Source organism: Patella vulgata, chromosome 7 (assembly GCF_932274485.2).
Source record: "Patella vulgata chromosome 7, xgPatVulg1.2, whole genome shotgun sequence".
In the NCBI taxonomy this organism is placed as follows: Eukaryota; Metazoa; Mollusca; class Gastropoda; family Patellidae; genus Patella; species Patella vulgata.
This window is the reverse complement of record NC_065885.2, coordinates 18,535,300-18,548,635: the sequence shown is the minus strand read 5'-3', so window position 1 is coordinate 18,548,635 and position 13,336 is coordinate 18,535,300. Positions and strand designations below refer to the sequence as shown.

Sequence of the window (13,336 nt, the reverse complement as noted above, 5' to 3'; positions counted from 1 at the left end):
ATTCGCCTATCTTGTATTGCATACATTATAAGAACAGATATTACCATTTTTAAGTTTATCTCAAAAATGTTTTTCTAAATAATGCTTACAAATATATATATATATATATATATATATATATAGATAGAGAGAGAGAGAGAGAGAGAAATGGGGTTTAACGTCCACTCGACACAAACTAGATCATTTCGGGACTAACACGTGGTTCAATTTTATTTCAATAATTCGCTTGCGCGGAGGGGTCTTTAGCAGTGGGAGGAAACCGGAGGACCCGGAGAAAACCCACGTTGTTGGACAGGCGACCCTACTCCTTGTCACGTACAACCGGGGAATCGAAACCCCGCCAGTTGACTCAATGACAGACCGTATGATACACCGCAGCACGCACGTGCTAACCATTCGGCCATCCAACCCCCCCACTTACAAATATAAATTATTACCCTTGGCAGTTCCACTTTTTCTACTTGTATATCAGTATTGTTATACTTTAAGCGCAAATATATAGTATAATGTATAAATGGAAATTCAGAGAACTTAAATCTGACTTCTACATTATTACCCTTGAGAGTACATAAACTTGTATATCAGTATTGTTATCCTTTAAGTGCAAATATATAGTATAATGTATAAATGGAAATTCAGAGAACTTGAATCTGACTTCTACATCGTTTTTGTTTATCTTATATCCAATATTTGCAGCCCAGTCAGCAGAGTGGTTAGCTGTTGAATCTAAAATTAATGGATATTGAAAAAAGAAAACAATTAATAACAATGTCAAAACATATACACCAAGGGAATAAACTAAAAGTTAGTCTATCCATATAAACTATGTCTATAAGCTAAAGGTTAATATTTCCATATAAATCATGTCTATAAACTACAAACTAAAAGTTAGTCTATCCATATAAACTATGTCTATAAGCTAACGGTTAATATTTCCATATAAATTATGTCTATAAACTATAAACTAAAAGTTAGTCTATCCATATAAAATATGTCTATATGTCTATACCCTAATAGTTAGCCTATCCATATAAACCATGCCTACAAGTTAAAAGTTAATCTATCCATATATATTATGTCTATACTAATAGTTAATATATCCATACAAACTCAGGCTATAAGCCAAAAGTTAGCCTATCCATATAAATTATGTCTATAAGCTAAAGGTTAATATATCCATACAAACTATTTCTATAAGCTAAAGGTTAATCTATCCATACAAACTATGTCTATAAGCTAAAAGTTAATCTGTCCCTATAAATTATGTCGTCTAAGTTAGCCTATCCATATAAATTATATCTATAAGCTAAAGGTTAATCTATCCATATAAACTATGTCTATAAGCTAAAGTTAATCAGTCCCTATAAATTATGTCGTTTAAGCTAAAAGTTACCCTATCCATGTAATTTATGTCTGTAAGCTACGGCCGCTGTTAATTAATTGTTTATTTCTCATGACCTGTGTTTGTGAAATATACATGCTACATGGGGTAATTAATAATCATTGGGATGGAATTTAAAATTTTTGAGTTTAATGCTGTTTCTATTTCAGCAATAACTAATGTCGGTTACTTGGTCATTGAAAACCCAACGGTGACCGCCGTCCGCGATTTATTCCCATTTAATAATGTATACAAATTATGTCTATATGCTAAAACTATGTGTATAAGCTAAAATGCCGAAAAGTTAGTTTGACCGTACAAACTATTTCTATTAGCTGAATGCCAGAAATTAGTTAATTTAAAGTCAATCGAATAATAACGGTGGTCTTGAGAGCATCGACAACATTTTTTGAAGTGATCAAGGGCCATGACTCTGGCAGTAATTATCGGAAATTATTGAAAATCAGTGGGGTTCTTCGTCTCGGGACCTTATTCACTGTGCATAAATTTGAAGTCAATCAGGTTACAACTTTCGTCTCTTGTAGAGCATCTAAAAGATTTTTCTAAGTGATCAAGGGCCATACCCTCACAGTAATTGTTCGTCTCATGATCTTATTCACTTTGTATAAATTTAAAGTCAATCAGATATGAACTTTAGCCTCCCAAGCTTCCACAAGATTTTTAAAGTGATCAAGGGCCATAACTCTAGCAGTTATTATCTGAAATCGGCTTCTTCGTCTCATGACCGTATTCACTGTGTATAAATTTAAGTCAATCGGATATTAACTTTAAAATTCTAGAGTGTCGACAAGATGGTGGATGGGTAAAATGAACTGTTGCATCATAGTTATAAAATAAATTACAATGGCTGCTCAAGGGACAGAACTCGATTCCATGTTTACAAATCCACCCCCAGTACACCAGTTTATGATGTAACCTACACCTAATTTAATAACATCTACACCAGCCCAAGCAATATGTACAACAATCTAAAAGTCCAACAAACCAGTCTGGTGTGCTGTTTTGGTCCCCATGAACTGTTAAATTATGTTCAACAACTTCTATACAGAATAGTTGAAACAAATAATAAATTAGAAGAATCACAGCATGTTTTGAGATGTGAAATGTCACAGATCAGCCTAGAAACCAAGCACATAGAAATTATAATCTACCATTGTACAGATGGAAGATGCTTATATACAGTTCAAAGAGGAAATTGTAAATATTAAAGCTAGATCTATGAGCAATAATTTGATATTTACTAATACTCTAGAAGATGAGAATGGGAACCCATTAGACACAGGTGGTTTATGACAGAGATTATGAAGGTACCTGCAAAAATGGTTAGTGAATTTCAGCTGGAGAGAGTAAACTGATTTGGGGATAGAGGGGAGTAGTTGAATAGAAAAAACAAAGATGGATGAGGTTAGATATAATGCCACGAATCACTTTGTGTATGAACAATTTCCTATGGAAATAGAAGATCAGAATTTTCTACAGAAATAGAAGACCAGAGAAGAAAGTTAAAGTGATGAAACAAAAAAGGTTAAAAGAGCCAGGTGTTAAAATGAAGGCCTGAAATGTTATTTAAATTATTAATTAGACATTAATTAACTTATACAAACCATAATCAACTCTCGATGCCATCGCTAACCTGCGATATTTAGCGAAGTTGAATACATTTTGTGAATGATAATGAACCTTAAAAACGGATAATCGAGACTTTTTTTTATCGTACTGACTTTAGTAACGGTGATTGAGGCTTGCCTAAAATTCAAAAGCTAATATCTCGGTTCAGAGTAGAGCAATTTGAATGCAATTTTCAGCATATTATTCTATTTACGTTATCTATTTTTCAACTATTATACCAAGAAATGTCAACTCTATCTAATCTCACATAATGCCCCTTTAAGAGAAACGTGTTATAGGATTGTCTGGTTTCAGTTCACATGTTATAAAGAGAGTACAAAGTAAAGGGGGTTGGGATGGCCTAGTGGTTTAGAGTGCCGCGTTTCGTTCACCTCTGGCTTGCGGCTGTGGTTTCGATCCCTGGTGTGAGCGTATGTGGCTTGGAGGTGGCTTGGAGATAGGGATGGCCTAGTGGTTTAGAGTGCCGCGTTTCGGTCACCTCTGGCTTGCGGCTGTGGTTTCGATCCCTGGTGTGAGCGTATGTGGCTTGGAGGTGGCTTGGAGATAGGGGCGCTTTCTCAACCTCGTGGATTTACTCCGGGTACCCCGGTTTCCTCACACAGGAAAGAACCCTGCGCGTGCGCTAAAATAAAAATAAAAAATAAGACTTGTCTGCGATATCACCTTCGGTGGAAGCGGGCGTTAAAACCTAAGAACAACAACAAAGGGGGTCATTGTATTGTATCAATTAAAAAGTGGATTGAAAAATTTGTGAAAACTGAGAAAGTTGTTGAAAACCATCGTATGGTTGAAAATGGATAACAACGTAGAAGAAATTCTATTGTCTATATTATTATTATAATTGTTCGATTTATATAGCGCTTCATTACACGTGAAGTGTTTCTAAGCGCATATCACAAACATATACTTCAAACACACAGAAACAATCAAAATCAGGAGAACATAATTAAACACAGCTGCCTGTTAGGCGCTATTATTCAAAGGTTTTATATCAACAAATCAACCGGCTAATCTCTATATTGAACTCAGTCGAGGTATTACCTGATGAACACCTACACCAAGTAGAGTTCAAAAATAAAAACGAAGTTTAAAAGAATCAACTTCATTAACAAAAATTAAACAATCAAAAACTAAACAGATAAATCAAATTCAAACGAAACAAATAAAACAAAGAAAATGAAAAGCGCAGTTCATTACCATTCTACATTAACAAAATAAAGGAAATCAACTTGTGAAAATTTTTTCAAAAAAATAAGAGCAAAATAACACTAATGTTAATACTTTTTTAACGACCCTACTGAATGAATGTTGGGCTTAACAAAATGATCATGAAATGGCCCAATATAGTAATGATGAATAACATTATAGTATACATGGCAATACAATGATGAATAACATTATACATGGCAATACACAATAACAATAATAATTATTTATTAATGAAATAGCCCCTTTTGGCTATTTAAATAGGTGTTATTATCGAAATTTCTTCTTTGGTTAAAGAATAACAATTGTGATAACAATCTATGGGCAGGACGATTTACCCAATACTAATTAAATACTACCTCATTATTGTGGGCAGGATGACTGATCCAGTACTACCCCAAACCACCAAATACTAATTAAATACTACCTCATTATTATGGGCAGGATGACTGATCCAGTACTATCCAAAACCACCTAATACTAATTAAATACTACCTCATTATTGGGACAAACATGCAAAAAAATATACCGATGTTTACTCATTTCAAATACATGTAAGCTCACATGTACTTAAAAACGATCACAATGTCACAGTTGATCAATTAATAGTTTTTCATATTCAAGCAGTTATTTTTATTCTTAGAAACTACATTTGTGTTTTTAAGTAAACCAAAAATTCTATTATTTATCATGAAATTTCAGTATAAGTATAGTACTTACCAGTAGCTCTGCGGACATCTTGTAATAATTTCTGACGTGCAGAGTCTATGTGAGATTTTGGTCTAGGTAAACTATATAATCTGAATTCAAAAGCTGTAGCCATAGTAATATTCAGTGGGGGAGTTTTCCATTCAAACTTCAACTGGAAAATACATAAATAGAGATACATTCAATCAAGTAATAAACTTTATTGTCCAAATTAAACATTTGGTCTAATTTTAAATATCTATAATGAAAACTTCTGATACCAAAGCTGCGAAACCGAATATAACAGACATTTATATGAAAAAAAATGCCATGCAGTCGGCAAGTGGAAAGGACTGATTACAAGGCCAAATTTCACTTTTGCGACCTCTTTGAATTTTCAATCAATCAATTACTATGATTGTTAAAAATCACATTTATGAGTAGCTATCAAGTAATCAAACAATCACCAGACCACGACTGACATATTTGTTAATCGAGTTAACCTTAAAATGGGGAAAGCTCTTATGTCAGGCATATAACACTACTCTTTTACTGGTGCAAACAGTGGATTTTGGGTGGCAGAAAATCGGCTAAGCTTGGTAAAAAAAGACACACTTGTGATCGCCCCCCCCCCCCCCAAATTTATTACAGATTCTTTAAACATACATCTAAATCTGTCTATTGCAGGCCTTTCTTTAGGCCTGAAATGTTATCTAAATTATTAATTAGACATTAATTAACCTATCCAGACCATAATCAACTCTAGATGGCATCGCTAGCCTACGATCTTAAGTGGATTATGAGCCGATTTACTGCATAACTTTCCTTCACGATTTAACGATTAAATGAATAATCGAGACTGTACTGACTTTAGTAATGATGATAGAGGCTAGGCGGAAATTTCAAACGCTTAGTTCTCGGTTCATAGTGGATCAATTTGAATGACATTTTCAGCAAATTGCCTTTACATTATCTAGTTTTTAACTATTATAGTGCGAATTGCCAACTCGTTATCGAATCTCCCATAATGTATCTTTAACATTTTATTCATTATCTACATCGGAAATTGTTCCAACCATTCTCTATTGCTCCACAAATCATTTTGTCCCTAACGATTAAATGCCGGCTGTGAACCATTTAAAATCAACAATAACCCATGAACTATAAAATAATCGTCGATCCAACAACCATGTTTAAGTCTACAGAGTATGAACAGTAGGTATTAAAGCACAAGCACATTGTACTGTGTTTTTAAACAATGTCTGGCAATTACCCTGATGACCTGAAAGTTGAAACCATTTTAATGCTAGAGAGGGAGAAATGGGGTTTGACGTCCACTGGACACAGACTACGTCATATCTACACTAATACATGGTTTAATTTAATAATTCCCTTGCGCATAGGGGTCTTTAGCAGTGAGAGAAAACCCATGAGCTTGGACAAGCAAGCGACCCCCCCCCCATTTTAATACTAGATAATGAATAAAACAGAATCTACAATGACTGTATATCACAATAACTGTTTATAAATACCACATTTCTTCCATTACTTACCCTACTGTCAATAATGGACAAATTATTCTGTCTCAGATCAAACATGACACAGAACGATGTTTTTAAACATTTATCACCATGTAAACATAGTGCATTTAATAAAAACCCTTTTAAATACGACAGAGATAAACCTGAAAAAGATAGGTTGACAGGTAAGACTATTGCGTTTACGCTCGTGTTATCAAATACAGATGTTAACCCCATGATGGAAATTGAAAACATTTGTCGCAAGAGCTTTTCGTTTCTTGTCCCATCAAAATATTTACTCTTTCTAGAACACTAGATACCACTTCTATATATATATTGTTATTTCATATACCGAAGAAGCTAACTATATAATTAAAGGGCGTATGGCTCTAATTCGTGTTTTAAATTTCAAATATTATGGAAAATCTTTCGTAGAGCCAGACTGTGTTTTGGACAAGGTCTCTAGTTTAGCTACCGCATTTAAAGTTTGAGCCAACATCAACAAGATATTTACCAGCTTGTGGTGGGTTCCAAGAAAACCCAATCACAGGCACCAGCCATTCAATTCCGCTACTACTATTGACCTTGACCTTGGTGACATCTGACACAAAGTTAATGGGTATGTCAACTGATTTGTCATCATCTTGAATTGGTAAATCCCTTCCAGATAACTCGCATTCTGAAATATACAAAATACTGAATATACCCCAAAACATTCAGTTCTTTATTGAAAACAAACATACGTAGCGCCCCCCCCCCCCCCCCAAAAAAAAACCGCCGAAAACAAACATGCAGCGATGAAATATCAGTAGAAACAATAATAATAAATAACCAGTTGGACTTGTTATTGTGAAAATATATGTTAAGATTCTATATTTGACTTTTATTCCAGATCGCTACATCATAAAAGAAATTAAAATTATCGATTGTCTCGTATATATTATCTATTGTTTAGACCCAATGTTGCACATGGGACGAATTGTAAAACTCCATCTCATTTTATTTCTGCACAGGGGCAAATTCTACTTTATTCAAACATCCATGATTACACAATAATGATCATTAACTTTTAATATCATTAAATATTGCACCCAATACAAAACAAGTAGCAGCATTACACTTCTTGTAAAAACTGGTTATTATGTAGTTATTTTAAAAATTGTAAGTATAATCATTTGGTTTCCAATAGCGGCAAGCAGACATGAAGCATTGTGTCTGCTGTTGAGCAATTATGTTATTAAGCAATGGGTATATACAGTATATTTTACGATGGTTCAGACAGTAACATATATATGTTACTGTCTGAACCATCGTAAAATGTAACGGATTTCTTCGATTATGAACAAACTACTTAAACATACATTATGCAAAAGCTAAATCTGCATATTGCCGGTCTTTCTCTGGGTCCGAAATGTTATATACTCTATTAATTAGTTATTAACATGAAAAGACCTTAACCAACTCTCGATGTCATCACATGTGTCGGATTTTCACTGGATTTGAATCCGAGTTGCTGCTCAATGCTCATTGATGATTTCATCCAAAAATGGATAATTGAGACTATGTTTTTTATCGTATCGATTTTAGTAATGATGATCGAGACTGGGTCTAAAATTCAAACGCTAAAATCTCGATTCAGAGTGGGGCAATTTGACTGAAATTTTCATCATATTCCCTTTACATTATCTAGTTTTTAACCATTATAGTGAGAACTGCCATTATCTAATCTTTCATAATGCCCCTTTAACTTTGGTTATTATACACTTACCTGCGTGATTTAAATCACTCCCGTTAAATAAAATCCATTGTACAATGAAATGTTCTAACGAATAAAAAAGTTCTCTCTTGAAAAATCTGAAGTTATTACTTGTATTTTTGACAGAGTTCAAGACAACATGGCTTTCGTCACGTGTTGGACGAAGCCAGTGAATCTTTTGCGGGGCCGTGGTTTAACTTTGACAGAGATTTTGACATCCACGTGTTGCAATCAAAACAAAGCGCGATCATTTCGATCGTTTGAGTTTGGGCAACGAAAAATATCAACTGAAGACAATTACAAGTTTCCGAGTGTATCATAATTTGATATCATTCTTTCAATCCAAAAATAACCGTTTCAATGACATCTAATATAAGCGTATTGCGACAGCCCTCAAAGTGCTTTTTGGGTGGGTTTATAATGCTAAAAAACAACATGCAAGACCTCGTAAGAAGCGCGCCATCATATCTAGATTCTACGGTTTTGGCCGAACTGTGATATGGTGCAGTTTTTATTGTTCATAATGTAAACACATTATTTATCATCAACTATCTTTTAATTTATAGTAAATAAAACTTAAATCACACCATAACCCCATAACTGTAAATTCCCTGTACAAATACGTTAAATCTATCAAGTTATATATCATATTAAAAATATTAATCGGTAAAATTTAATGCTCGTAAAACGAATGTCATTGTTTTTGTGCCGCATATGTGTTCAAAAGAAAATTCATTCATCCGACTCTCTAATCAAAACTATGATTAAAAAAAATATTTCAAAAGGTAAAACTATAAACTTTGCAGTGATTTTACTAGAATGTAAAGATGGTAACAAAATAAAGGAATACGGGCAGTTATGTGTTTGAACGCCCAAATTCAATACCGAGCCGAAACTTGAATTGTCGTAAAAGTACCGCAAACCGTGGCATGCTGTAACCCCATTATATGAAATGATCTTTCCCAAAGAGGGACGTAATCAGCTTCCATTTTTGCAATTTTCAATGTCAAAAGTTTGTGGGAATTCAATTCTTCAAGCGAGAACTTTTTTCATTCGTTGAGATATTGAATCATGTAATGGATTTTATTTAACGGCAGGTGATTTCAAACACACGGGTAAGTTTATAATAACCGAAGTTAATTAGTTTGTTCATAATCGAAGAAATCCGTTTAAAATTTACGATGGTTCAGACAGTAATAAGCAATAGGTATGTTTTTAAGCAATAGACATGTATGTATGTTATTAAAGGACAATAAACAGGCGCCAGTAACGTGGACAATATTTAAAAAAAAATAACATCAAACTATGACATGTATATGTCTAAAATCTGTTACGTCGATGTTCGTAAGCGAGATTGCCAAATAACTGGTCTGATTCCAATTTCTTACTCAGGAGCAAATAACTCGTCTGAAACCGATTCTTTTTCAGTAGATATAATAATACCAAGGTGAGAATGGCGTGCACGTAAAAGATCCCTTGACAGTTGGAATTCGATATAAGAGTAGGCCGTAGTGCCGCTGTCCGGGCAAAATTACCCTCATAGCACACTGTATGGCGTATGCCCGTCTTCATTAGCCCAGTTCGGAGCAAAACAGTAGGACGTTAAACCCCATTTCATTTCATTTCATTTCACCAAGGTGAGAAACGAATTATAATTAAATAATTAGGATCAAAGTTCACTACACAATATCCCGTCAACCAATGAGTAGTCGTAACTTTCTGTCAGTATGTAATTTTAGTCCTTCTGCCCATATTCTATTCTAATCTATATTTCTATGAGCAGAAGGACTAAAATTACATCACGGAGAACGGCGGAAATCGCTAACGTTGAAATTTACCTGTGGTTGGTAACATTGACATTCGGGATATTGTTATACTTATGGAAAGGATATGTTGACATAATTACTTGCATTATTTTTTAAAAAAAAATTGTGAAGCTTTTCCGCTGATCTTAAACACTTTCCCCAATATAATTGTAATGTAAAAATCTATGGTATGGCTGAAATGCACATTCCGGATGTGACACAAATACATGGGCACAGTTACTAACAACAGTAGAGAGTGATAACAGCTACATTTGGTAAACTTGTTATTCCCTCCTTACCTCTTGATGGGAGATCATACTGCAAACACTGGATGTCATGTCTCTGAATTAAATAATAATAGAAATCCTTAATTTATCTCTATAAAAAAATACATTTAGATAGACACCCAGTGAGTAGAAACCAATTTATAGTCCGACTCTCATCCTTACTTGTATACCCTTTTTTGGTCTTGTGGGGGAAAGCGTCATGACATTTTAAGAACAAAAAAACTAATGATATTATCTTCAATCCCTAATGATTCAAAATATAATTTCATAATGAGAGGGCTATCAGTGAAGCATGGATATTTTGTGAAATTATCCGTTGTCAAGTCATCATGACACTTTAAAAGACAAAAGATAATATTACCGCATGTAAAGATGCCATTACTCCTGTTATAATGCCAAGAATTCTAAATTGAATAACCTTCGTCTTAGATTGATTGAATTGTAGTTTCCATTATTGAGACTATCTAAAGGTTTTTGTAGCTTAATTTCACCAGGAGCAAATAGAACAATGCCATCGGCATAGAGGAATGCGGATATCATAGTATCGTTAATATTAATACCACAATTTGCATCTTTTAGAACATTTACCAAATCAATGACATATATTGAGAACAAAGTGGGTGAAAGAACACAACCTTGTTTGACGCCTTATGAAACTGAAAACCATTCAGTCATGTGACTATTCACTATGATTGAGTACGTAACGTTATCGTACAAGAAAGATATACTTTTCAGAAATTTACTAGAGACCACCCAGGCCCGTAACTAAGGGGTAGGGGAGGGCAAGGTCCCCTCCACCCACAAAAAGTTTCGCCCCCCCACCCCATGAAAAAATCATCAGTAGTTGATATTGGATTCCCAGTGTTTCCACTTACACTGATTTTATCTAGATTTCTGGATTTTTCACCTTTTTCAGATCTTCAAATGAGGGGTATTTGGGGGTTTTCTGGTCAAAGTTTCTTCAAATGAGGGTCCGCCTAGACTACGTCACCATAGTCGAATAACACTAATATAAATGCTTAAACGATACTTTAAACTTCTGAAACAATCTATAAATTTAATAACTTCGATTACAGTGTAATTAATATAAGCAGTTAAATTGCATAATGTCCTAGATGCTTATGTTTGTTGCTATCAGTTAGTGTTGTTCTATCAAAGTACATATTAAAAAGAGTAGGGTTTTGTTTTCATGAGAATGTAATAGTCTTTGTGCGCATTAAAGTTAATTTTCCAACTTTTTGACCAGTTACTAATTTAGAAGGGATGGGCATCCTATTTGATCATCGATTAGCATGTGTAGATGGCGTATCGTCCGCAAAAAGATAAATTTTTGCATTTATTCCACGCGTAATATTGTTTACATAAATCGATTATGACTACGGATTATAGCAACTTTCCCCGGTTTCCAAAAGAGTTTAATTTATAGATGAGACACTTGTGCCAAACACGATCGAATGCCTTATTAACATCACAGAATATGGACCTTGCTTCATTCCCGTGGTCACGCGAACGACAGATTTGGTCATATAAATCAACCAATTGGAATATTGTTGAGTCAATACTTCTGCAACCAGATTGAAGCGGGGTCAAAATATCATGACTAATAAGACAAGCGGTTGCCATACAAGATACGCCCACAATTTTGCAAGAGATGGAAAGAGACCAAACTAAACAAGCCAACAGTGAGGCTGATGTCCCCCGCCGAAATAGGAAAATAATTAGAGGACACATATAAATTTATCACAAATTATCTTTTACAAAGTATTGAACAATCAAACAGTATATCTTTACTTATAGTCTAAGCATACAATGTTTTTGATGGAATAATTATAGCATATTAAGGGGAAAACATGCTCTATGCCTACAGATCTAGAGTTTGGTTGTATCAACGGGTCTATTTTCCATCTTGCTGCAAGTTGTGCAAAGTTCACTGTTTTCTTTCTGTCATTAAATGTCAATTCATTATTGCATACTACATATTTAATTAATTTATAATAGTTTCTTTTTCAATTTGTTTTTTCCATTTATTTGTTTATTTACCTTGCCTATATTCATTGTATTGGATTGTATTGGAATTGCTCAATTGATGCTTTTATCAATACCTGGTTATAATATTATGACATGTAATGTGGCACGTTGATTCGGGACATGTAGGCTATAATGTAACCTAAATGTATACATAAGTGGATTTCGTTTCATTTTTTTCGAAAATATTGTACAGATAAAAGAGGAGGAATTACAGGGGTAATACATTGGAAAGCTTCTTCAAGAACTAAAGCATAAACTATATAAACGAGCTTATAAAAAGGAAAAGTTTGTATAAAGACGTTTCGTTTGCACAACTGGGTTATGACACCAATTTTGAACATTTTAACTCAATTCGAAGGAGTGTGACGGACAGACAGACAAACAGACGACGGACGAACCCATTTTAATAGTCCCCTGCTTTCTTCGAAAGGCGGGGGACAATAAGCATACACACCAATTTTGAACATTTTAACTCAATTCGAAGGAGAGTTATTGTGTTCCAAAGTCTCAGCAAATCAAATTGCTTATCGCTCTGCTTAATCTGAGCAGAAAATGCTCATTATCGATCTTAGTCAAGGTATTACTGTAATGAAACTATACACCAAGTTTCATCACTCTCACTTAATTAGAACTAAAGTTATAGTGTCCCAAAGCATCAACCAATCAAATTGTTTATCTACTTAATTAGAACTAAAGTTATAGTGTCCCAAAGCATCAACCAATCAAATTGTTTATCTCTGCTTACCCTAAGCGGAACGGACAGACAAACAGACAGACGGACGAACCCATTTTAATAGTTCCCTGCTTTCTTCGAAAGGCGGGGGACAATAAGCATGAACATTTACTCAATTCGAAGATCAACCAATCAAATTGTTTATCTCTGCTTACCATAAGCGGAACGGACAGACAGACAAACAGACAGACGGACGAACCCATTTTAATAGTTCCCTGCTTTCTTCGAAAGGCGGGGGACAATCAAAGTAGGAGAGTTATTGTTTTCCAAAGTCTCGACCAAT

The 13,336-nt window shown here is 34.3% G+C and overlaps 1 protein-coding gene across 6 annotated transcripts in view; it reads right to left on the bottom strand.

Annotated features, from left to right (window-relative positions):
• Positions 1-13,336, bottom strand: part of LOC126827456 (uncharacterized) — a 77,628-nt gene that overhangs the window by 9,164 nt on the left and 55,128 nt on the right. For 3 of the 6 annotated variants that reach the window (XM_050556784.2, XM_056102135.1, XM_056102136.1), the window contains exons 5-6: positions 4,958-5,099; positions 557-726 (exon numbers count right to left, since the gene is read on the bottom strand). In XM_050556784.2, the coding sequence (XP_050412741.2) occupies positions 557-726; positions 4,958-5,099 (312 nt within the window). Of the gene's footprint in view, positions 1-556; positions 727-4,957; positions 5,100-6,477; positions 6,609-6,958; positions 7,124-10,304; positions 10,348-13,336 lie in introns of all 6 variants that reach the window. The other 3 variants (XM_050556785.2, XM_050556800.2, XM_050556799.2) reach the window with 3 other exon arrangements.